The following is a 25,965-nucleotide window of genomic DNA, read 5'->3' as shown; positions in this document are numbered from 1 at the left end:
GCAGACCAGAACAACACCCGATGCATAGAGACCGGAAAAATTCGCGGGTTCAATGACCTGTAGGATGAACTCCATAATTCTACGTACACTAGGTCAAATGTCATCCACTCATTGGCTGCTGTCTGGTGAGACGTTCCAGCGTAGCAGCCTGTGATTCGATAAAGCTTTGGTTGGGTGTTTCTCATTGGCCCAGAGTCATCCAGGTGAGTTGTCAACCAATAGCAGAGGCAGCACTGAGGTATAACGATTTGTATTTTAGCCTATCGCGAATTCATTTCGCGACAGGCTAAAATACAAAATAGTTATACCTCGGTGCTGCCTCTGCTATTGGTTTACAACTCAACCTGAATGACTCTGGTACCAATGAGAAACACCCGACCAAAGCTTTATCGAATCACAGGCTGCTAGGTTGGGACGTCTCACAAGACAGCAACCAATGAGTGGGTGGCGTTTGGCCGAGTGTATATGTAGAACTATGGAGTTCATCCTGCAGGTCATTGAACCCGCGAATTTTTCCAGGTCCCTGCCAATGTATTAACTTAAAGCGTAATGAAGCTTTTAAGTGAGCATTATGACCACCGTACCGTACTGGGGATAGCAATAGCCCGGTCTTCGCCTGGAAACGGTCCGGTTTGTTTGGCCTAAATTTCGCTAGCACATGCTCCATCGTTAATCTACCGGTATCTTTGGGCTAGACTGTATGGTATCGAAGAGACTTTTAAGGTCACCGTTTGCCTCGGGAGTGCACAGCTTAGTCATTATATCGCACGAGGTGAAGGGATTACAGCTGGCGTTGTTGATTGGGTCCCCCATCCCACTCCACCAAAGTGACAGAAACCTATACCACGCACTGCCTAGTCATGCATACTCCGCCATGGCTTCACCATCGTGACTGTTTTGTTAGGTTTAGGTTAGTTCGTAAAGCATATCAAGAACCACGATATGCTGCACAAACAAAAAAAAATATATACTATAAGAATATGGCGTACGACAAACCTAATTTTTCTACGAACACGTCAGTCAACAGGCAAACAACCAGCTGGTCACACGAACACCATACTTAAGAATTGTATCTTTCTCCATCCAAATCACTGTAGATACAGTTATATACATCATTGGCTAGGTGTTTCTAGTCTCCCTGCACATCCCCCTGAAATGAACCACTTGCTGTTTACATTGGCCGCAGAGGTCACGGTGGAAACAGTACAATGACATGAAATGGCCTTAGTCTCTCTGGGCCGTATTACGTGTGTCAATTGAAGATTTTTGAGTTGTGCCTGTTTACGAATAGCAATAAACAAATTGTAAATGCCAGTATCGTAAACGCGTTTCGTCTTAAAATTTTCTGTTTTGAATAAGAAAATTGGTTGTAACGGATGTTAATACAATATTTTCAAAACATTTGCAATATCCAAGATAATGTTATTTTAGTCAGTAAAAGCACCATCTCAAGTTAGGCTACATCCGTTTTCGTTTGATTCTCCAAACGAAATAAAAAAATATATGCTCTAATGGAATATTTAATTTTTTTTTCAGTTTTTGTTATCACATAAAAATTTACTAATTTTTTACAGGCACGCCTGGACGCAGCGCGGTACTACTGAAGCGCCACTCCTGAAGAATCCATGAACGATTGCACAGCGGAAAAAGACACCGTGCACATGTATGCACTCAACATCCATAATCGCTTTACAATATTCTAGGACAGACACTCCCTTGACCCACTGGCATATTGCTTTAAATATTTACTTCATACAAGTAGAAAAATAACCTGCATTGTCTGTGAATAGTTGTTAAAACATCATGTATATAAACTTTGGTATTTTTTAATTGAAATTTAGAGTGTAAATGTAAAGTTACGTAATTATAACGTAAGCAATAAAACATTTTTGCATTAGCAGCTACGGCATTACTGGAGACAAATCAAATAAGTAAATAAGTTAACACTTAGTTGGCTCAAAGAATATGTATTTTCTGATTAATTTAAATATGGACTCAAGCTAAAACCTTTTTTAGTGTCAGTTTCTGCACACGTTCGGTTAAAATGTTTTTTCCACGGCCGTCAGAAGCCATAACGGCAACATATGTAACTATTCATTATAATACTAGGTTATTTCTCATATTTAGTATACACTTCAAAGTTGCAATTATAAAATAAATACTACTGGAGTTTTTTAGTTTCTATTTACTGGTGAATCAGCAGACTGTACCATTTTTGGACTGTAAGTACCTACCTACCTAAATAATGTTTTAATCAGTTTTAAAATGTTGATGTGTTTTTAAAATATGGTTCACTAAATGAAGGATTAAATATGTATGACTAAATATGGATGTGCTTCTAGGAAATAGCTTAATGTAGGGGATAATAAGATAAAATACAACAAGTAACAAGAGAGAAGGAAAGCGATGTTATTGTAATGTACATACAGATATATATATATATATATATATATATATATATAGATAGAGAGAGAGAGAGAGAGAGAGAGAAATTACTACACACACACACATACATACATACATACATACATACATATATAATGACGTTACTTGCCGATTAACTGCCAATAAATTTAGAAAAATAACGTTTAGATAGAGAAATTATTAAGTGTTATTGGTTTCCTGGGGTCTAGTTACAAGTAAGTATGAGCATATTTATGCCCCTCAATTTTTAATTGCTGAATATAGGTTTTACTATATATATATTTCTGTATGAAATATTAACACAGAAATTGCATTTTTCAAAAATACATTTTGGTTTGCATTTTTATTTTTCCTTATTTTCATAGCTTATATTTTTGTCACACAACCTTAAGTATGGTACACAAAACATTTTAAAATGTTTATTTACTGATACATGGCTGCCAGTTATTACTGTTCATTACTATTATTTTTTAAACAACATTATAACCCTTCTAAGAAGAATCATTTGACAACTTTCGTGTTCCAAGATATTTTTATATTTGTAGGGTAAAGAAAAATGAACGAATTGAAGGAAGAAAAAAAAAACAGAATTATTTCGAGAGTAAGCTATCGCGGTAAGTTGAGTTGAGCATCCTTAAACACTTAACTTTATGTAATTTCATGGGCTGGTTTTTCTTTGGTTTGTCAGAATCTTATTTTTATAATTATATTCAAGTAGTAATTAAGTGAAGCATTTAGTTTTATTTGAATGAGATTCAATTTTAAAACGTCTGTTTAATCCACGCAAAGCATTTTAGGAATATCCACATTTCATAATTTATACCCTATCAAACCTAGTGCCATGAATCATCATCTGAAGCAATGAACATCGACTGATTGCTTGTTAAACGTATCGCATGACTGAGTCGCTTCTCGTGAGGGCTGAAGTGTTCTCGCAACTGAGTTATTCGCGGCATTCTTCAGAAGTCACGGCTCGGACAGACAGGGAGATATCGAGACGTTTCATTTATTTTTTCCCACATCTGAGGGATGGAGAAATACTGCCATAAAAATATCTAGAAATCACATGCTTTATGATTCTAAAGTTTCCTTGCGCACTTCGCTGTGATGAAGCAACGAAAATGTTCAAAACCAATATAGTATTCCTGTATCTTCACTATTAAGCTCAGAAACTGAAGTGAGACCGACAACTTTTTACCTGTCGGCTCGTTGCAGTACAGTGGAGTGCTGACGGAATGTGTGGGTGAAGGGAATATGAGTACCCCGACAAAACCTATCCGAACATTCTGGCAGGTTACCTGATTCGCCCAATGGTTCAACAGCTGTTTAACGGAATTTTCTTTTTCGTTCACAATCCCAGGTGCTGGCTCCTGACTCTTCAATGAATAACTAACTGCTTATTTGGAGTTCAATTAGAAATGTTTTCATCGTAGATTAAAATCGCTGTTTCAGATTAATAATGCGCAGAATATTACATTACCTATCAAGAAGACGGGAAGTATTTCAATAGCCACATCATTTTATTTTTATTATTATAATTTTTAACCATGTCGCGTTCATGACAGTATAAAAATTATAATTTGGGGATGGTGCGAAATAGCGGATATTAATAACCTAATTTGACACTGATAGTTATTGATCTTGAAATGATAAACTTAGCATCACTGTTAGCACTTCGATCACATTTATACTTAAAACCCAAAGTTATGTTTAAAAAAACTCAAAATTAATTTTTTTAAAGCTTCGTGATTCTATTTAACCTTGCAGTATCTTAAACATATCTAAATATGTTTTTAAAAATGAACACTAAATATTTTTTTCAATAATCCTAAAATACAATTTTATAGTAAAAATGAAATAAGACATACTCATTTGTTACTCATTTATAACATATCACTCAAGACCTACAAGCACGCTCATCTAACTCCCTCGGTTTCTAATCCCGTTAGAGCATACCCGAAGAGGAACTGGATGGACCTTTTACATGTCCAAATTCGGAGAACCAAATATTGGGCATGGGTTCCGAGAACAGGGAAACAGATAGGTACGCCGTTTACAATCGCGGCGTGGTTCTGACACCTGGACAGCTACGTCGAGAGGTTGAGGAGACTTATCCCAACTTCGGCGCCACCGAACCAGCTGTCATCCCGCCGTGTACACCAGGTTACCGTCGGCGCTTGCCACCACCGGTGTTCCAGGTAGTACCGTCACGGGCCCACACCTATCGCATCTCTGGGACCCCTCTGTCACCCAGTTGCTCGTGATCCAGCCGAGGACATCCGCCTCTACTAGCTCTGCAGGATAGTACCCGAGCATTGAGTAGGTAGCTCACCACTTCCACTCGTCAACGGAACGGGGACTCCTCTGAGTGTGCTCCAAGCTTAGGAGCTACCACTACCAGCACGAGTCCATCACCAATTCTGATCCAGGGCCATTAGAGGAAACCTCAGCAGAGAACTTTCACAGTAAGGGATCAGTCCCGTGGCAACCTTCATGTTCAGGTAGAGTGCTGTCCCGGGCAGTTAACCGGTGCCAGACCGCCCCGACAAGACCATGAAAGTCCTCGGATTGCAAATCTCAGATTATCCCCCACCCGAAGGCCTTGCCAGGGCCTGGGTTGGCCTATGACCATGGACGTCCTCGATTGCAAATCTCAGATTATCCCCCACCCGAAGGTTACAGCCTTGCCAGGGCCTGGGTTGACCAGGCCAGGACGTCCCCACCCCTAGCAACAGTCCTTCGCTATTCCACGCGCATCACGGGATCTTTATTGTGAGCCCGATGCCTCGAGACACCACCCAGGGTTTGCGGGTCCAAAACCCCCCGATAGGTGTTTGGATGGTCCATCCTACTAGCCTACCAGAATACTCGTTCCGACACACCGAGGAAGTCAGGGGATTGAGCACCCTCGGCATTGCTCATGTCTGTTATGTCAACACTAGCGCTACGAGAAGGCCGTGGGTTTCCTAAGCGGGAGAGGCTATATATTCGCATCGCACGCCCGTTTCGGTAACCTGGCGAGAGCATCACTCGGATACTAGAGCCGGCTGCAGCTCCGACACGTCTCTGGTCAACAATAATTTCCCGTAGGGAGTCAGGCTCCTTAGCCTGCTCTTCATTTGGAACAATATGAAACTTTTTTTTACCTGAAAGCATTGAAAATAATAATTTTTATTAAAAAAAAACGTTTTTATTCACGTAACCCAACTCTGGTTTCAATTGAGCGGGAGTAGTAATAAATAAATGTAACACATATATCGAACTGTTTTAAAGAGCGGATTATGGAGTTTTAGCCTCACATTAATACGCTCTGATCGTGTAGGAATTTTACCTTAGTTTCGGAGGTTTTATACATCCACACATTCAGTGATCTCACGTGACTTCTCTTATTTTTCCTGTTCCTTGCTCCCGACTCTCTCACGCAATCACGCGGAGAGCGGGGCGGGCTCCGGGAACAGCAATCTGGGGAGCGTGTCCGTCTGAATGGCGCTGCTATCGTCCTCGCGGCACTCGTCGCCGCGTCGCTGAGGCACGGACATGTCGACACCCCGCGCGCGCCGAGGCCATATAGAGGCGCGCCGCCCCAGCGGCCGCTCCCAGTGTTCTCTGCTCGTCGGGGCCGCAGCAGCGCAGGGCAGAAACAGCAGGTACCGTGCGCATGCGCCGAGAAACACGAACACCACACCTTTCTAACCCACAAAGCTTTTTCAAGCGAAACATTTATTTTTTTTCTTCCAGGTTATACATGTGAAATATTTTATTTCTATGTTATATGGATAGAGACCTGAAAAAATTTCGCAGATTCATTTCGCGATAGGATAGAGTCCAAATACTTCTGACATTATGTTGCTTCAGTGATTGGGCTACAGTTTATCTGAAGGACTCTGGGCCAATGAAATATCTTTAACAGAAGAATTAGCGAATCACGATAATCCCAGTCAACAGGTGTTACGAGTCGGTAACCGATGAGCAGATGTAATTTGCACGACTGCATAGAGGATCATGGAGTCTATCTTATAGGTATTTGATATCGCGAATTTGTCCGGTTTCTATATATAGAATACTTTCAGCAACGAATTTAACACGTAATTTACATTTTTGCTATGACCTCAAAGAAAAATTAAAATATGCCGCAATGTAAAACATTTTGTACCTATACGTCTTATAAATCGGGATGCTGGTTTGAATAGATAATATATATTGAAACTTAATAAAATATAAACCGGGTTTTTGTATAGTCTAATCAGCGCACATATATTGGCAGGGTATAAGAATTAGCGCATGCGCCATTTTAAACGGTTCATGTATGTTTACAGGTCCCTAAGGGTAATAGGCAAGTTTCTGGAACGTTCGAATTCTGGCTACTCACATACTTTGAGAGCAGGTATTGGACACACTCATCAACCAATCTGAAACAAATAAAATACATTTAGCGTATAAAATAGCGAACACGGACGACAGAAGTGAAACTTCTTGTTAATTAGGTATAGCTAGAGATAAAAAAAATAGTCTTTTTTTTTTAGTGAATTAGAGATAATAATTGAGAATAATTATGATGCACGTATTACCTAAAACGAAAAAAAAAAATGCCTTTTATTCCGCGTCCTGTACTCTCGCATCCGTTTACTGACACCATTTGGCGCCTCTTTTGGCGGATAATTCACACGTTACCTTTGATAATACCTTTTATCTGCTTCTGTCCTTTTATTATTCTTAGGCATGATGTTAAATCACTATCTCCAGCCGAATAAAATGAAAGAACATAAAAAACACTCCAATCGAACATAAATTACACTTATAAAGTCTATCTCACAAGTCTATAAATCCTTTTGACATTAAATTAACAGTGTTCACATAAATAAATTCTATTTATAAAACTAAGCTCTTAAGTCTATTTTTTTACATTTTCAAACCGCACTATTCACATAAAAATGAACGATACCTATAAAGTTAATTGCACAAATCAATAACTCTCTTCCACGCGAATAAAAAAAATTGTAGATACATTTAATAAAATATCGTCAATCGTTAGCCGTTACGTAAACTGAGGAGTTGACAAACACAAGCGGCTTTACGAGAATTCCGTAGCCTCACTGCTACGTCATTTCTACGTCTCCCCTGCCGTCTCCCCTTCCGGCGGCTAGCTCATGCGTTGGAGTGGCGTCGCCGCTGACGTACTCTCCTCCTCTAACCCCCTCCCCCCTTACAAAGTACCTTATTATTCCCCTCATGCGATTGGAATTTTCGTAACGCTCAAACAATGTAGCCCCCTCAGAAAAAATCTTTCACGTCAAAAATTTACAATATAACAACTGAAACGAAATTACGCGGAATAGTACGAAAAAAAAAAACTTGTAAAAATATTGTATATTCGTAAAAAAAATTATATAAAAGAAGCGTATTTATAGTTTTTAGCTCAGTATACTGTGATGAGTTTTGCGAGTAAGTCAGGAGGAGGACTCGTTAATTCGCTTACAAACAAACTGCATTTTGAGCTACTCATGTGGCGAAATTATACGATCGGAATTGCAAGAAACGACTATTAGAAGGAAGATCAGCTCGTGACGATTGTGGCAGTCACCGGTTGGGTAATGGACTGGACTCTGTCGGGAGATGAAGAAAGCTAAGATGGCGGAAGTTGCCCGGCCTAGTTCACACGACGTAGTCACTTTCAAAACTGGCGGCTAGGGACGAAACTAGAGGCTCTAGCCCCGGGAGCCGCATTAGGGTAGTGTGTGTTTGGGGGGGGGGGGGGGGAGGGTTGCTAAACTGACACAGTAATTTTTACTGTAGATATTTGCTTGAATATGGTAGTGTTAGAACACAAAAAAAAATATGTTAGAGGGCAGATGAACTGAATTATTTGTTCTGAAAGATACATACCTGCATATCTTCACATATTTAATAACTGGTATATTTCGCGTACTTTCCAACTTGAAATGTTAAAATTAATGTCTGATGGCGATATGAGGTGGTGTCGGGAAAGGTTTGGGTTTGGTTGGTTTGGAAAAAAGAATAGAGGGGCCAAGATGGGTTGTTGCCGCGGGTGGAAACCAGTCTAGTTTAAATTGGCTGTGTCCTGACACAGCCGACCCTAATTTTTTGAAGGTATACGTCTTTAGGCGCGTTACGAAAAAACGATGAGAGTGAATTTTTACGAAGTGCGCTCACCATGTCACGAAATTTAACAGGATGAAAAAAAGATGCATGCTAATAAGAATTATATATGTACGTTTAAATCTTTCACTCTAGTTATTGATATTAAATACAAGTCCATATCATTAAAAAAATTTATTTATTGTGATTGTTGGTGGTATAAATTGTGTTTATAAACTTTTTCAAGAATATTTATATATAAGAGAGGTAATTTCCCGCTATGCATAATTTATTTTCATTATAAATTATAATTTTTTCATTATTAATTTAAAAATAATTAAATTAGTTTAAGCATTCAGTATATTTATATATATATATTAATTAAATATTAATATTTTTAGTTTATTTTAATAAATTAAATAATTAAATTTTATACACATGTTTATATTAATATTGAATACTGAGTATTTAATAAATATATAAATTTTTTAATATATACTTGATCTACCGTATTTATAATATCACACCAGTCCTTTTATTATTTTAATTATATTACGTTGCATGCAATATTTAAGTTAGTATTTTTTTTTTCATCACGCCAAGTAAGCGTGACTTCTAAGTCACGCAGCCGTTTTGTTTATCCTGTGGCGCGCACAATGCACGCTTGCAGCAGCAGCCAGCAGCAGCAGCAGCAGCAGCAGCCAGCAGCAGCAGCAGCCAGCAGCAGCAGCAGCAGAAGCAGCAGCAGGCAGGATGGCAGCGGGACCGTGGCTGCTCGTGATGGCGGCGTGCTGCGCGCGCTCCGCGGCCGCCTTCCACGTCATCGACGGCGCCAGCCCGCTCAACCTGGAGGAGGCCGAGGGCGTCTCGCACAACAGTGAGCCGCTGCCTCGCCCACCAGATGCGCTTGTCGTGCGCTGACAGTTCCATCCATATATACCGACATCAGAATGTCATTCACGTTCACAGCTGAACAAGCTTGTTAACAATCTGCGATTTTACTTTACTTAATATAATTATTTTGACTCGTACAACATTTTAGTGTCCAGGAAACCTCTTAACGATTTTTTTTTAAAAAATAGAAGTGCGAATCAACAAATGTTACACCGTCAGGTTGGAGTCAATTGCTTTTTTTAAAAAATCACGCACGTTAAAAGATAGCCAGTCTAATACGTATTTTTAAACAATAAATAGTTTGCATGACTATTAAATAATATGTAGCGTCTAACTGTAAAGAAATCGGGAGACCTCTGCAAACGTTTAGGTTTAAATACCAACTTTTATGTAAATTTTTGTGTGACCACGTGTGTTTGAACGAATCAGTTGTTGAATCTTGAAGGCAGTACATAGTTAGTTAATGGTAAAATCATATTGCGCATTTGCTGTGTTTGTAGCTACCATTTCAAATAGTCATTTCGTGTGTATTGCGTTAGATGGGCATTTATGTAAATAAATATCGCGAATTTGCGAGCCAAAGATGGTTATGTATATTTAAACGACTAGGTTAACCTAACATTGTTTTAGACCACCAAAGAACACTACCTTACATCTATAATGCAATCTTATAAAAATCCTTAATGTTACGTCATGAAATACAAATTAAATGATGTTTTATTAAAATGTATAAATATATTAAAGAACCCTAGATCCTGAACCATAATAATAATAACCTAGTTCCTGATAATTCGGGACAGAACTAAATTTCTTTGGGTTTCTTTTTTGCTGTGTAATTAATAGTTTAAAAATCATTAGTGACTGATTTCAGAGAATAAAAAAATTAGGAATGATGTTTAACCTGGGAGTGAAATCTTTGATACTCCTTGGCCTTGCTGCTACTGTCCACGTTCGTTACTGCGAGCGCGTCAAATACACAAATATAACGAATCACGTCAAAATAAATTCAGTAAGAGGAATATCCTGGTGTTAATGTTTTACGTGCTCACGATTTGATTGCTACTAGGGTCGCAAATCTGTAGGATTCGCAACGGTGGTCCGCGGAAATTCTTCGAAAGGGGAGGGGGCGGGGGCGACCCTAGAATTTTGCGCGTGGAGTTAATCCGACCCAAGCCATCTACGTGTAGGGTGCTCGTACGTTTTTCACTACCCATATTTTGGCCTATATGTATGCAATAAGCAGAAAAATTTAAATTGCCATAGAACATAGTTTTTACATCAAACCAGTTCCACAGTCACGCTTTTGCAAACGCAAGCGGGCCCCCTCAGGGAGGAGCTTCTTAATTCCAGGGGGCCCGGGTACCCCTTACCCCCTTCCTAGGATCTGCGCCCATAGATCATAAATATCTAACTCAGTAAATTAAAAATGTCCCAAACTAAGTGTCATTGGAGGCATCAGCAGCTCATAGAAAAATTAAGGATACGCGAAAAACATTTTTTTTGTACAAATTTTATTTTAAATAAGTTACTTTAGATTTATTTTGCTTGCGTAAAATAGGGAAACTAGCTACGAATTAAAAAAAATCAAATAAAGGAAATAAATAAATATAAGTTGAGCTTTTGTAGACTAAAAAGGCTAATGGACTGTGTAGGCTACTTTTGTAAAGCACGTGTTTGACACAGTATTAAAGAAGAAATATTCAGCAAATGAGATTATTGTATTAGGCTGATATCAAGGGTGGAAATGTCATAAGGATTTAGAGACAGTTTGGTGGCAATTAACCTCAGGCCAGACTTTAAGTTTTACAGTTTTACGATGGACAATATTTCTTTCAAGACTCGCTGTGCTTGTGATTGGGGGTTAAATCATTCAAGTTTCCTACCCTCGCTCCCTTGCCACGTGAAGTGGCTGAGACCAGTTACATGGCAAAGCGGCTCCACTACACATTACAGCAGCTCGTCGGTGAAACTGTTCCTTCTTGGGTTCCAGACGTCATGATGTGCTACGTGTTCGCGTCGCAGCTGGACGCGACGCTCACGAAGAACCCGTTCCCGGAGTTCCTGTGCCTGTGCTCCACGCTCGTTATCCTCAAGGCGGAACTGCTGCCCAATGGCTTCGTGGTCGTGGAAGACCCCATCTTCTGGAAAGGTAACAACACCTGAAGCTGCTTTTCCCCAACTGATGTGTGGTTGTGGAGGGCCCCATCCTCTGGAAAGGTAGCCACACCAGCCGCTGCTGTTCCCCAACGGCTTCGTGGTCGTGGAGAGCCCCATACTCTGGCAAGGTTACCACACCAGCAGCTGCTGTTCCCCAACGGCTTCGTGGTCGTGGAGAGCCCCATACTCTGGAAAGGTAGCCACACCAACAGCTGCTGTTCCCCAACGGCTTCGTGGTCGTGGAGAGCCCCATACTCTGGCAAGGTAACCACACCAGCAGCTGCTGTTCCCCAACGGCTTCGTGGTCGTGGAGAGCCCCATACTCTGGAAAGGTAACCACACCAGCAGCTGCTGTTCCCCAACGGCTTCGTGGTCGTGGAGAGCCCCATACTCTGGCAAGGTAGCCACACCAGCCGCTGCTGTTCCCCAACGGCTTCGTGGTCGTGGAGAGCCCCATACTCTGGCAAGGTAACCACACCAGCAGCTGCTGTTCCCCAACGGCTTCGTGGTCGTGGAGAGCCCCATACTCTGGAAAGGTAGCCACACCAACAGCTGCTGTTCCCCAACGGGTTCGTGGTCGTGGAGAGCCCCATACTCTGGCAAGGTAACCACACCAGCAGCTGCTGTTCCCCAACGGCTTCGTGGTCGTGGAGAGCCCCATACTCTGGAAAGGTAGCCACACCAACAGCTGCTGTTCCCCAACGGCTTCGTGGTCGTGGAGAGCCCCATACTCTGGCAAGGTAACCACATCAGCAGCTGCTGTTCCCCAACGGCTTCGTGGTCGTGGAGAGCCCCATACTCTGGAAAGGTAACCACACCAGCAGCTGCTGTTCCCCAACGGCTTCGTGGTCGTGGAGAGCCCCATACTCTGGCAAGGTAGCCACACCAGCCGCTGCTGTTCCCCAACGGCTTCGTGGTCGTGGAGAGACCCATACTCTAGAAAGGTAGCCACACCAGCCGCTGCTGTTCCCCAACGGCTTCGTGGTCGTGGAGAGCCCCATACTCTGGCAAGGTAACCACACCAGCAGCTGCTGTTCCCCAACGGCTTCGTGGTCGTGGAGAGCCTCATACTCTGGAAAGGTAACCACACCAGCCACTGCTGTTCCCCAACGGCTTCGTGGTCGTGGAGAGCTCCATACTCTGGAAAGGTAGCCACACCAGCAGCTGCTGTTCCCCAACGGCTTCGTGGTCGTGGAGAGCCCCATACTCTGGGAAGGTAGCCACACCAGCAGCTGCTGTTCCCCAACGGCTTCGTGGTCGTGGAGGGCCCCATCCTCTGGAAAGGTAACCACACCAGCCGCTGCTGTTCCCCAACGGCTTCGTAGTCGTGGAGAGCTCCATACTCTGGAAAGGTAGCCACACCAGCAGCTGCTGTTCCCCAACGGCTTCGTGGTCGTGGAGAGCTCCATACTCTGGAAAGGTAGCCACACCAGCAGCTGCTGTTCCCCAACGGCTTCGTGGTCGTGGAGAGCTCCATACTCTGGAAAGGTAGCCACACCAGCAGATGCTGTTCCCCAACGGCTTCGTGGTCGTGGAGGGCCCCATCCTCTGGAAAGGTAACCACACCAGCCGCTGCTGTTCCCCAACGGCTTCGTAGTCGTGGAGAGCCCCATACTCTGGAATGGTAACCACACCAGCAGCTTTTTTTTTTTTTTGCCAATGGCAATCTGATGGATCAGTTGGGGAGAAGTGCTTCGTGATACTCTTAGGTTTCCTTTGATATTAAATTTTTATTCAAAATTGTTAAAACATTAATTTATTGCGAGTATTAATAATATAAATTGAGTTTTTGAGTTATCAAGTATTTTTAAAAAAAATATATTTATATAAGATATGTAATGTTCCCGTGTTGATAATTTATTGCATTATAACTTTTACACTATTATTGAATAAATAATTAAATTTATTAAATTTTATTAAACATTTAGCATATTTATCGATTATCATTTTAAATAAAATTTATTTCGATTTTTTATTATATTAAGTAAGTAATTTTATATATAAAATTTATTTGATCTGCAAGATGTCCATTAATAATATGTGAAGAAAAACTACCCTTGTTTTGGAAGTCAATCGATTCGCGTTTTAAGTGTTAACCTCTTTGCTCGCATTTGAAACGGGACTCATCACCCTTTCTTTCTTTTAAAAAGGTTAAATATGAGTGGTGGAGTATCATAAAAAAAATTACATCCATTCCCCATACCCATAAACCCTCAATGTCATTTAATCATCACTTTTATCATTTCCATTTTCCTCTCATATCCATTTATACGGTCGACGCAGGATTGGGAATTCGGCAGTCGTGACAATATCATAAAGAGATTTGTATCAGTTTGACGATTGCATTCATTGATGCGCCCATACCTTCACCAGATTCGGGATGATGACATTTGTTTGCACAACGCACACGACACGTAGGTTTTGTTTAGAATTTATGCCACGAGATTTGTTGACGACAATGGCAATGATGTCTACTCTAAGACTCAACTAGAAGTAGATTCATAAATCATGTAAGTAGGTGTTAGTAATACTCATTAGGATTCTCCTATATATGTGTATAATTTTCATAGTACACAAATTTATTTGTAGGTATTTATATACTGCATATGCCAGAATAATTCGGCAAACTTACGTAAGTAAACCGTTGAATATTGAAATATGTTTAAGTTTCGCTGGACCGCCACAGATAATAAAGACTCAACATCTCTCATTGATTGCTGTGATCGGTGAACTTGAATAGGCCATTGATAATGCAGATGCTGTTTGCTGTGCTGCTGAAGCCACTTGATTGGCCTGTAAATAACAACACCTAGTTTGAAGTGGTTATAGTATCTGCAGACAAGGACTTCGGAACAGTTGGGCAGCGTGGGAAAACGCTGATGTGAATCTTTTTGGCAAAAAACTAAAAATTTGCCCTTGGACATTTTATCTCCGAAACTCACTTCATAAAAATTAGTCCAGCAAAACAATTAACAACAGAGAACTAAAGATTTAAATTACGCTGCGCACAAATTAATTTTTAATTACTATTAAATAATTTTTTAGTTAGTTTGAAGAGAATACAAATATAACTTAAGCTGATGTAAACTTAGGTATGATGTGCTGTAAATAAACTTTGGTGCTAAGGCATTCTACCATCGTAGTAAAAATCACAGTTTACTAAAAGTATTTAAATTTAAGAATCATTTTCTCCAGTAATAATATTTCGTCCCCGCTCGTCCCTAATGACAGGAGACGGTACACAGGTAGGTGAAACGATGACATAGGTGTGACGTTGAGACGGATGTGTGACGCGGTGATTGGAGGTGTGACGTGGTAACAGAAGTGTGACGCAGTGGTAGAGGTGTAACGTGGTGTCGGAGGAATGACGTGGCGACAGAGGAAAGACTTGGTAACATAAGTGTGACATTGTGTAGATGTGTGACATGGTGTAGACGTGTGACGTGGCGACAGAGGAATGATGTCGTAACAGAAGTGTGACATGGTGTACAAGTGTGACGTGGTAACAGAAGTGTGACGTGGTGTAGAGGCGGAGTGGCGTGGCGACAGAGGAATGACGTGGTAACATAAGTGTGACATGGTGTAGAGGCGTGTCGTGGCGACAGAGGAATGATGTGGTAACAGAAGTGTGACGTGGTGTAGAGGTGTGACGTGGCGCGTGTCGGCCTCCAGGACTGATGCAGAAGCTGCTGATGGTGCGCATGCGCGTGCCGCACCTCAAGGTGGTGGTGTCGGTGCACGGGTCGGCCAGCTACTCGGCCGTCACCAGCAGCCCGCTCACCATGCTGCAGTGCGCGCGCAACATCGCCATGTGGCTGCGAGAGTACCGCTTCCACGGCTTCGAGATCGACTGGCAGTACCCGTGCGTGGGGCCCGGGTCATCTCCGCTCGACAGGGTAACCGAGCCAGTTTTAAACCTCAACTGTTATTTTAATTTTTAATTTTTCCCAGCATGGCCAAACACACGTGATTTTTTTAAATCAAGCTTCTAAAAAAATTAGTATCCTTTAAATAATAAAACCCCTTTAAAACATTTTTTTTTGTTTAAAGTTAGAGGTTTGAGGTACTCCCGGCGGGCTCCGAGGTCTGATGCCCCTTTTCTGGCATTCTGCCCTCGGGGTCAACTATAGCTATGGCGATAGCCCGACTGTAGCTCTGCTGCAACGAGACTGCTTCGTTAAGCAGATAGATAGTCCGAGCTGTGCTCACACTCCTCCCAGACTGTCATTTGTTTTGTTTTTATGTATCTTTTCGTCACCGAGGACATTGCAGACGGACGCACGCACTACACAAGTCATGGGAATGGGGGGAAGGATTCGGTCATGGACCGTAGTTAGAGCCACGATTACGTTTCGCGGATCCATTGGATAGCAAAGTATATTTGAAGCACATATACGGTAATCGTGAAACGCACTTGTCTGCCCTACGCCAGTTATGAACAGAGGGAAGTGATTGCCCAACCACGCGTAACCCGCCGAAAGATATGACCTGTTTATCTAACTATCGGAACTAAAAGAAGTTTTAGTGTAATCCGGGTCGAAATGAACCTGCGATATGATCATGACCCATCCAGTAGCGAGGCACTATCCCAGTGTTTGCCAAAAGTTATTTCGGGAAACTATTTAAAACCGAAATTAAGATGTCCTGAACGGGATACGAAACTAGGTCCTTCCAATTGAAAGTACAAACTTTAACCTTTAGCGCCACATCGCTACGTTCTCAAATCTTTTAGTGTACAGAGATGACAATAACTTGGGTTGAAGTTTACATGCAGCACAGTTTGAGGTACTATAGATATGATGTAACCATTGTAAACTATCGTTTGGAATGTTATGTGAACGGATCAATCGGATGGCGATACGTAAGTCTGCTAACTGCTATACAGAGTGAGTCTGAATTCAACCGACAAACTTAGGCTGTAGGTTTTTCATGAAAAAAAAGTTGAAAACATCTTATGGTATTAGTAATTCCTAACGCTGGTCTACGGCTTTGAAGTTGTTGTTGAACAACATTTTTATTTTCAATAATAGAAAAAAAATATTTTAGATAGAACACTGAGAGTATGTGTTTTATTTAACTGAACAAATTTCTTCAGTCACTGCGATCTTTGTCGCTGTAACAAAATTATTTCATTGGAAAAATATGTCTAAAATAAAGGTGTTTTCCCCAATTATTTCAATGAAATAATTTTGGAAACAGCCCATTTTTCTCAACGTGGACATGAATGCATGTGTTTAGGAGTCATCCAAATATTCGCCTGGTGGGGGAGGGGATGGAAACCCACTTTGGAATAAACATCATCCCTTGTGCAGGCTAGGTTTAACAAACACCTTCTATCGTAGGAGTTGATATCGCTACAGGGCGTGATGGTTATTGTTCCGATAGAGCCTGTTACATGTGTGCGTCTTCATATTTTGATGTCAACTTGATCGCAAAAGTTTTTTTTATGATTTGTTATTGACTTTATAAAGTACTAGACCATTTCGAATGTATTGAAGTAAAAAACTGTATTTTCGATAATTGCACATTCTTAAATACGAGTCAGTGAAAATTGTTCGTTTTGTTTGTCTCACTGTGGATGTCTCTGTCCTAGTCAATAATTCTCATTGTATTCTACTTTTCACAAATAAGTGAAAGCACACTTCTAATTGGAAGTGATGGTCTTGCAAGTCAATCATTGCTCTTGAAGGGAAGGAAGATTGCTAGCTATTAGACGTAGATTTTTGACCTAAGCTCAAACAATGAATAATATGTAAAGTATCCTTGAGTCATTACTGTATTTTCAAGAAGAAAAATGTCCCCCAGCCTAAAGAGACTGTATATATGTTTGACAACACGTAAACAACTCAGCCTAAATGATAACCAAGTGTGTACCTCATATCGTTCCAATAACACCGACACAGATGAACAACATTTGGACTAATAATGATGTTTGAAAGTTGTCGGGTGTTTTTTACTCTCTACCTTTTCCCATTTTGTTTGTAGGTAAACCTCCCTGTCTTCCTGAGGGCTCTGGAGCGTGAGCTGGACAAGGTCGATGGTGATGCGTGCATAATACTGAGGGTGGGGTACCAACCGTCGCTTCTCACCACGTCCTACATACCGAAGGAGCTCGGCGGGTAAGAAACAACGGACAACATAACCTAAAAATTCACTTACTCTTATTGCAGGAGCATTTGACCCTATTTACGACTCTTTGTGCGCGTCGGAGCCATGCATGGGCCAGCTGAGCGAATTCCCAAGCAAAGACATGCCATAGTGAGCAGAGGCAAGTAGGTGCAATTCCGCCCAATCACTTTTACGATAATCGTCCGTCTTCCAGATACCAAGCTATCGGCTTGTAGAGGACCTTTCCGCTTAAGTTGCTGGCCAGATGCTGGAAGTCAAATACCGGCCGGCGCCTGAGAAACAGTGCAAGCACATATTGAGGAACCACCCCGGCTTCAGCCAAGAGCGAGGGTCGAAACCGCTTGTGAAGTAAAACCATGCCCAGGCCAGGCGACCGAGAACGAACCCACGGCCTCCCAATGAGAGCCACACACGCCAGACACGCCATCTCAAGACAAACACGGTCTGTCGTGAGAAGTTATTGGAGAAATGCCAGAAATGTACTCTTTATCGGAGATAAGTCATTTACTGTCTAGCTATCAGACCTACCTTCAAATGCGAAGCAAACCTAAAAATAATAATAATAATTAAAACCTCACACTGCCAAAATATATTTTAAGTGACCTGTAAATTGTCGGTTGCTATTAAAGTTATCTCATAATTTGTAGTCATTTAACATTTTGGGCTATCACAAAATAAATTTGTCAGCAGGGAGTTCGGCACCATTGTTTTCCAGTGCGACTATAACTTTCTATTAGTGACCTCGTCTTCATGCCAGTAAGTTAATCGGATGGAGAGGTGGGAGCGGCCTATGTTAACTCATGTTTGAAATCACGTGACTGCCTCGTCGGGGTTCCAGCTCAGGAACCCCCGGCACCGCTCCAGCGCGCTGCGACGTGGCGGTGATGCTGTCGCCAACGACCATACGCCTGGAAAACTGGAAACTCAAAGTTGTTTTTCTGTACCCGCATAGTCACCGACTACACTGCCATCTATGTACCTACCAATGAAGTAACATGAACAAAACTTAATGACGATAAAATTTATTTAAAAAAAGTTATTGCAAACAATTTTTTATCCTCGAACGGAGGCACCAGATAATTATCAGTTACGCATATTAGGGTAGGTATTAATTATAAACGCTTCCAGGCTTGTTTCTTGCCAGGATGCTCGATACAATTTCAGAACGCTTAAAGGGCTTTTGTAAAGAAAACCATCTTAACTTTAAATGATAATTTTTTTTTTACAATTATATATTATGTTATTCAGTCATAAATATTTCAATTATTTTTGACGTGACAACGTCTAATAAATCGATGAACGCCGGCTGCACGCACGAAAAAGTGTCCCTTTACGCACATTGTTCCGTCACGCTGTGTCCCGTTACGCCCACTGTACGCTTGCGCCGCATCTATCTCTCTTCCACTCGATTGGCCTATGCGTCCGAGGAGAGAAGAAAGACAGCGGCAGCACACAACTTACATCTACACGTGAACTGTTTCGTCGACTGTTTATAAAGTGAATTGAAAAGTTAATGTGGTTTTCATTGCTTATTACAACAATTTCGGCAATAAAGGTTAATTTTTCTTGCGTTTTCAAAATCTGATTACTAGTATAATTTCAAGTTTTTTTATTCTTTTATTATTAAAATAAAAATGATTCAATTTTATTCATAAAAGTATGCAATCATTTCATCAATGTTTTGTCATGACGTTGTCACGTTAAGCTATCGTCCGTAAACCGACTTTACAGACAACCAATTTTTTTTTTTAAGTTATAACTATTAACGCTCTCTCTGAAGTGATGAAAGAACTAGCTGGCTGTAGTAAGGACACCAGTGGGATGCATGCCGCGGAGGGCTCACGTGGACCGTGCTGTGCGCAGCTTCGTGGAGAAGATCGTGCTGGACGTGCTGGACATGCACGACAGCGCGGCGGGCACCGCGGGCTTCGACGCGCCGCTCTACTACCGCCCCGGGGACAGGGACCGCTTCAACAACGTGGTGAGTGGCGAGCCGCTCCGCTCTGCGGCCAACAACCACTCAGCGCGACCTTCCGCATCGACGCTGCAAGGTGAAACATTTCGAGGGCATCATACCAGAAGGGCGTATCAACATATTGCAAAAAAGTGTTGATACGCCCTTCTGGTATGATGCCCTTGTTTGCACTTTGGCGAAAAAAATTGCTTTGGAAACCTGTTGCCATAAATAATTCGTAATACTCCAAGAAAACTTCTGTAAATGTTTACAACACATGAATGAAATACGATTTCGGAAAAAAAAAAATATACTGAATACATACAGTTTAAACATTGACAGATGTGTAATACAGTCATAATAATTATTTAAACAATTGGGAAAAATAATCTTATATTCAACAATCGGCCCTGTTTTTAATCATCTGCGCGGTTATTACTGGAATGTTTTTCAAGGAACGGTTTGCAAATAGCTTCAAATAATGAAGGAACTGGGATAACCCAAATCATAAAGTGCCCGGGAAAGAATCCGTACCTATTAGGAACGCGAACAAACCTTTTTTTTTGTGCCGATACAGTTGTTTTCACGCAAATGTACAAATTTACAACTGCCTGTAATTTTACATGATAATTTCAGTTCTATTTACGAGAAAAAAAATTACTGTGTAATACTAACCAGATTTCACAATGTAACTTTTTGAAACACACGTTCACTTATGGAAGACTAGATCAATATCTAAAAAAAAACATTATTGTCTGCAGTGCACTGTGTCACCATGCTATACTGCTTGAAGACTGGATCGATACAGACGTGTCTGGATTAAAACTGAGATGCAGCAGCAATGGAGAGCAACTGGCTGAGAGGGAAGGGGCGAAGTACCTCGAGAAAACGCTCAGGCTCCTGGTAACGTCCGCAACAATTTTCCACTTGCGAAAATTCCGGGCGTGGCCCCGCCGGGAGTAGAACCCGGACTGACTTCGTGGTGAAGGCTTGTCTGACACCGCGAGAGTTATGTCACGTTAGTATCTGTTAAGGTGCATCCACACTATGAGAATCTTGTCGTTCGACTCGAGTCGAACAGAAAATCGCCCCAGTATGGACATGACGAACGAGTCGCTTGCAAGTTGAAAGTCGAACCGAATGGAGACGAATCCAAACCCAATGAAATGGTTAGGGGTCAGAGTTGAAAGACGAAATCGAATGAGGTTGCCTCGTGTGGACGTGTTGAATCCTGTCGAACCATATCGCGGCAACTTCCTCAGTCTCATTATCTCCGTCCTTGCGTGGACATAGACTAGTGGTCCGTTTCAAGCGATTGTTTTGAATAAAATGATGGATTGGAAGTTCATTTAAATGTACCGGACCCGGCTCTAGCGATACCTTGATAGAATTCGGAAGCAGCGCGAAGATGGCCGCGTTCAAAACGATGCACTTTTAGCTAAGGGATCAATTAGGCTAGTCCCTGCCCGGGACACATCACTAGACTAGTTTCCACTCGGGGCGAGAACTCATATTGGCTTTCCCCACCCTTTTTTTATTTTTTCAAACCAACCAAACCAAAACCTTTCCCGACATTACCCCGTATCACCACCACATATTGATTCCACTATTCCAAATATTTTTGATTAAACTTCAGATGGTAATTTTGCAATCATTTCATTTTTAAAGCACCGCGCAAGTTGGATAGTACGCAAATAATCACCAGTTTTATAAATTTTTTGACGATATTCATGTATTTATCCTTCAATACAAATGATTAAGTTGATCGGCCGTCCGAGATGTTTCGGACGCAGTGTCCCGGCACTGTAAGCATCTGGGCCCGGGCCGGACGGCGGGAGACGAGAGTGTCGGCGCTGTGTCGCAGGACGCCGTGGTGCGGCTGTGGAGGAAGGCCGGCGTGTCCGCGGACAAGCTGGTGCTGAACGTGCCTGTGTTCGGCACCAGCTACCAGCTGGCGGAGGGCGCTCGAGTCGACCCGGGGGCTGCCACCGTGGGACCGGGCCCGCCGGCCTGGATCACCCGCGAGCCCGGCATCATGTCCTACAAGGAGGTCAGCCGACTCCTGCTCTTCGCCGCGTGCTCCCATGGTCGCAGCACAGTGTCACCATGAGCGTCGCAACGATATATATATTTTTTGGGGGGACTGCAATTGATTTAGTTGTTGAGGAATAGGTATCCATCCCCTGGGAAAAAAGGGTTTGAAGGTGCAGAAAGGTGGTTTTTAGGCATTTTTCCTTCCTAAATATTCTAATTATAATTGGTTGCAATATATAATTTATTTTTTATAAAAAAATATTTTCAGAGAACAAATTTGTAAAAAACAGTGCTCACATTACCACGATTGGACTAAATGCACTATGCGCAACATATGGGTTACATCACAGAAATCATATTAATAATATAACTACGAAACTAAATATATTATTGGAGGGGACGAAATTGAAGACTTTTATTATTGGGGGTGGGGGTGTGTGTCCCCCCCGTCCCCCCCAGTTGCGACGCCCATGGTGTCACTAAAACCAAGAGCTTCCAAGCTTCTGCAAAGTTTGTAACATGATATATGTGCTTTACAGTTAGAATTAGCCGAGTTAATGTGGACCGTGCCAACCTCGGATAGCCAAAAACCTCGAATAACACGTATAGAATAAGAATATCGTTTTGTTTTTCAGTTGGCCCAGCGGTTGATGTTTCTCCCATCTTTTCTTCCGTGTGGATCCTTCCTTACACGCCACTTCATCATTCGAACAACTAGTAAATTGAATCTTTTAAGTTAAAATCTTCAGGTTTTTGACAACAGTTAGATAAATTCCTAGGTCCTCAGGCAAATATTTCAACAGTTTCTTTGCTGGTAATAGTGCTTTAGGTTGGCTCGGATAATATGGCACGTCGGTTAATCAAGACTCTGTATACAGAAGTCCTTTTTGGCTTTTGAAACATAAGTCTAGATACATTTTAAATTTTGCACACTCTGACACATCCCACTGTCGATTAATGAATGAATGACACCTTGACTGAATATTTTGTTGGAAGGTTTGTGAATTGGTCTCCGACAAGTCGAGCGCCTGGAAGACCATCTACGACCAGTTCGCGATGATCCCCTACTCCACGGACGGGAAGGCCTGGGTGAGCCACGAGAACATCAAGTCCGTCACGTCCAAGGTAAGTGTCCGTCACATCCAAGGTGACTGTGGCTGCTGGGGTGTCGCTGTGTAGTGAGACCTTCATAGCGGTAGTAGGCTTCTCATGTCGTGTACTTTTCCAACCACCCCAAAATGGGCGATCATACGGGCAGAGTAAACGGGGTAGCAACTAGGGCTAGTAACAGCAGCTAGTTGCTATCCCGTTTACCCAACCTGTGAAATCGCCCCTTTTATGTCGCTACGCCAGCGGAGGTAACCATTCATATAGCAGTGTATACTCTGGTACAATATCGTAAAAAAATAGTAACTGTGTGTGCAAAAGTATAAAATATTATCTAAAAACACTGGAAAAAATAGCAATAAAAAGTTTTAAATAAATCACGAAGCTTAATAAAATAAAATTACTTTTCAATCCAAAATTGAGGCGGTATACATATCAGCAAACCTTGAATGCCTATGGGCGTAGTGAAACATTAAAAAATAAAATTAAATCCTCTTTGATACCTCTTGTAGCTTCATTCTTCGTCCGTCTCGAATGTCCTCGAAATCGACGAGACGTTTCAGCGAATTACATTTTTCTGTCTTCATCTACTACCCTTTTCTTTCACATCCTATGCCACATGGTGGGCATCAGGTTTCCCGATCTGTGTCTTGGCATTTTTTTCTTCTAAGTATCTCATTATAATTAAAGAGAATATACAAGAATTTCTTAACAACCAACTCCCTTTCATTTAGTGTATCGTTAAAAATTGCGAACTCTACACAGTTTTATAAAAAAAATTGCCTGATAAACAAGCAAATTTCATCAATATAACTAAAATCCTAGACAGCCTAGGCCATGGCAGCCATATCTTGCCTACGCAAGTGCCTTCCAGCTAAACTTTCGGAACCGATTTCCAACTTTTAAAATACAATTGACTTTTTTGTTGTTAATGCAGGTACTATATTGTGTGTAGTTTTTTAATTAATTACTCTAAAAACTATATAAAACCATAGTTTAGACCATGACTTGAAGTTACGGGGTTAATACTCGTTCTAAGACCTCGGGACTCTCCATTAAACTGTGAGGTAGTAATTCATAGCACCCATAACGTTTCCTTGCAGCTGAATCCGCCGCTGACTGAGCACGGGTTGCAGCCTCTGCAGTTGTCACCACGCACCAGACCTAGAACATGCGGTGTTGCTTGAGGATGTTAGTGGAGTGTGGTGTTGCTGTGTGCGGCAGGCACTGTACGCTATCGCCAACGATCTGGGCGGCGTGGCGGCCTACACGGTGGACAACGACGACGCCGAGGGCACCTGCCACCAGGAGCGCTATCCGCTGCTCTCCGCCTTGCTAGAGGTCACCGAGCCCAAGAGGTTCCTTGCCTGCCGCAACATGAACCTGTACGTGAACGTGTCTGCGCTGGGACAGCAGATGATGGGACGGCAGATGATGGGACAGCAGATGATGGGACAGCAGATGATGGGACAGCAGATGATGGGACAGCAGATGATGGGACAGCAGATGATGGGAGAGCAGATGCCGGCCCCAGGGATGGGCGACCCGGGGACCCAGGTGGGGCCGAACCCGCCGCGGGTCTAGGGTCGACCTGGGGACCCAGCTGGGGCTGACCTCGCCGCGGATCTAGGGTCGACCCGGGGACCCAGCTGGGACTGACCTCACTGCGGGTCTAGGGTCGACCTGGGTACCCAGCTGCGGGTCTAGAGGCTTCGGCAGGGGAGTCTGTGCGGCGCAGTCGTTGCGGGTACTGTGTTGAACTACAGCCAACGAGGACTTTTCACCGGAAACACGTATCTCAATCTGGTTTCAATAAATTAATCCATTATAACTAAAAATTATTTTACTCATATCTTCCTCTCTTGTATTAAATTAGGAATATGATTTAGAAAGACTGCAAGGAATTTCAAAATACTGTGTAGTATTTGTGAAATGGTATTTAATTAAAATGCATTTAATGCGTTGTTTACGTTCATTTACACTTTCCCTATTTTCACAACCAAATTTTTTCTTTGTTTTTTAAAAAAAAAATGTATAAAAGGTTTATATTGTTTTACAAGATATTTCAATCATATAAATTTCTAGCTGTACCCTGCCACGCTTCGCTGTGGCTTCTTAGCTGAATGTAAAAGAACATAATCCGTTTAGTAAACTCCGTTGAAATCCATGAAAACAAAAGAATCAAGAGAAAACGCTTGTCTTTTGTTTTTATTAGCGGGATAAATGTTCATAAAAGTAAAACAGCAATAAAAAAATGAAGGAACGTTAGAATTCAAAAAATAAATAGCCATAAACCATCTAGGAAAAATTTCGCATCGAATGGTGGTAGTTTCATGTCGATACGATCAGTGGTTTAGGCGTGATTGAGCCTCAAACGAAGACCATTATCATTATATATATATATATTATCATACACATTTATAGATTCGGTTTTTTTTAAGTTGTTTGAGGTACTTTGGATATTTATATTAATTGTAATATTGAGTTTTATTTCATTTTTTAAATAAAATAATTATTTAATAATTGAGCATGCTTTGTTTGATATTCCATTTAGAATTATTTGATATAAAATTTAACTTAATAGCATATCTATGGGGTAAGCTTACTTGAAAAACTTGTATTTTGTTTGTCTAATAAAGTAATATTTTTTATTTAAGGAAATATTACATCCAAACATCTTTATAACTCTGAAACATGAAACGAAGGTTTTCGGTTGTATAGTTTTACAGAGTGAATACAGTTTACTTTTCAAGTTCAATTATTGTACATAATAGTAACTGAAAATGGCCAAATCTGGCGCAATGTTTTTCTTATGGTACTACGATTTGGAGGCTTACTTAGTTGTGGCTTGCCAATCGTAAGGATTCGGCCATCTTGGACTAAACATTCATCACAAACGACTCAAAATTCTTAGAAATTTCTCTATTTTGAAGGAAAATTTCCCGTTTTGAAGAAGATTTCCTGTTTTATTCCTCAAAAATTGACAATTCAGTATCCTTCAAAAGATTGTTGTCTTTAAAAAACCCAAATTCCTAAAAGCGGCTTGATACTCCTAAAAGCAAGCCCCCGTAATAAGCCTAGGCCATGACCATCACCTTGACCGTAAACTGGTCATTTTTGAACGATAATTTGAAAGAAGAAAAAATCGTTAAAAAATCGCTTATTAAAAT

At 41.5% G+C, this 25,965-nt stretch overlaps 1 protein-coding gene across 1 annotated transcript; it reads left to right on the top strand.

Moving 5' to 3' along the window:
* The first annotated feature begins 6,022 nt into the window (after positions 1-6,022).
* Positions 6,023-25,323, top strand: LOC134530508 (chitinase-like protein 3). Its single transcript, XM_063365377.1, has 9 exons — positions 6,023-6,071; positions 9,194-9,397; positions 11,405-11,563; positions 15,244-15,467; positions 17,557-17,690; positions 19,564-19,681; positions 21,519-21,704; positions 22,685-22,813; positions 24,020-25,323. Exons 2-9 carry the CDS (start codon positions 9,274-9,276, stop codon positions 24,377-24,379), a joined length of 1,434 nt encoding a protein of 477 aa, XP_063221447.1. The 5' UTR covers positions 6,023-6,071; positions 9,194-9,273; the 3' UTR covers positions 24,380-25,323.
* The last annotated feature ends 642 nt before the right edge of the window (positions 25,324-25,965 follow it).

The sequence above is a fragment of the Bacillus rossius genome, chromosome 3, assembly GCF_032445375.1.
Source record: "Bacillus rossius redtenbacheri isolate Brsri chromosome 3, Brsri_v3, whole genome shotgun sequence".
Taxonomy (NCBI): domain Eukaryota; kingdom Metazoa; phylum Arthropoda; class Insecta; order Phasmatodea; family Bacillidae; genus Bacillus; species Bacillus rossius.
This window is presented reverse-complemented; position numbering and strand designations above follow the sequence as displayed.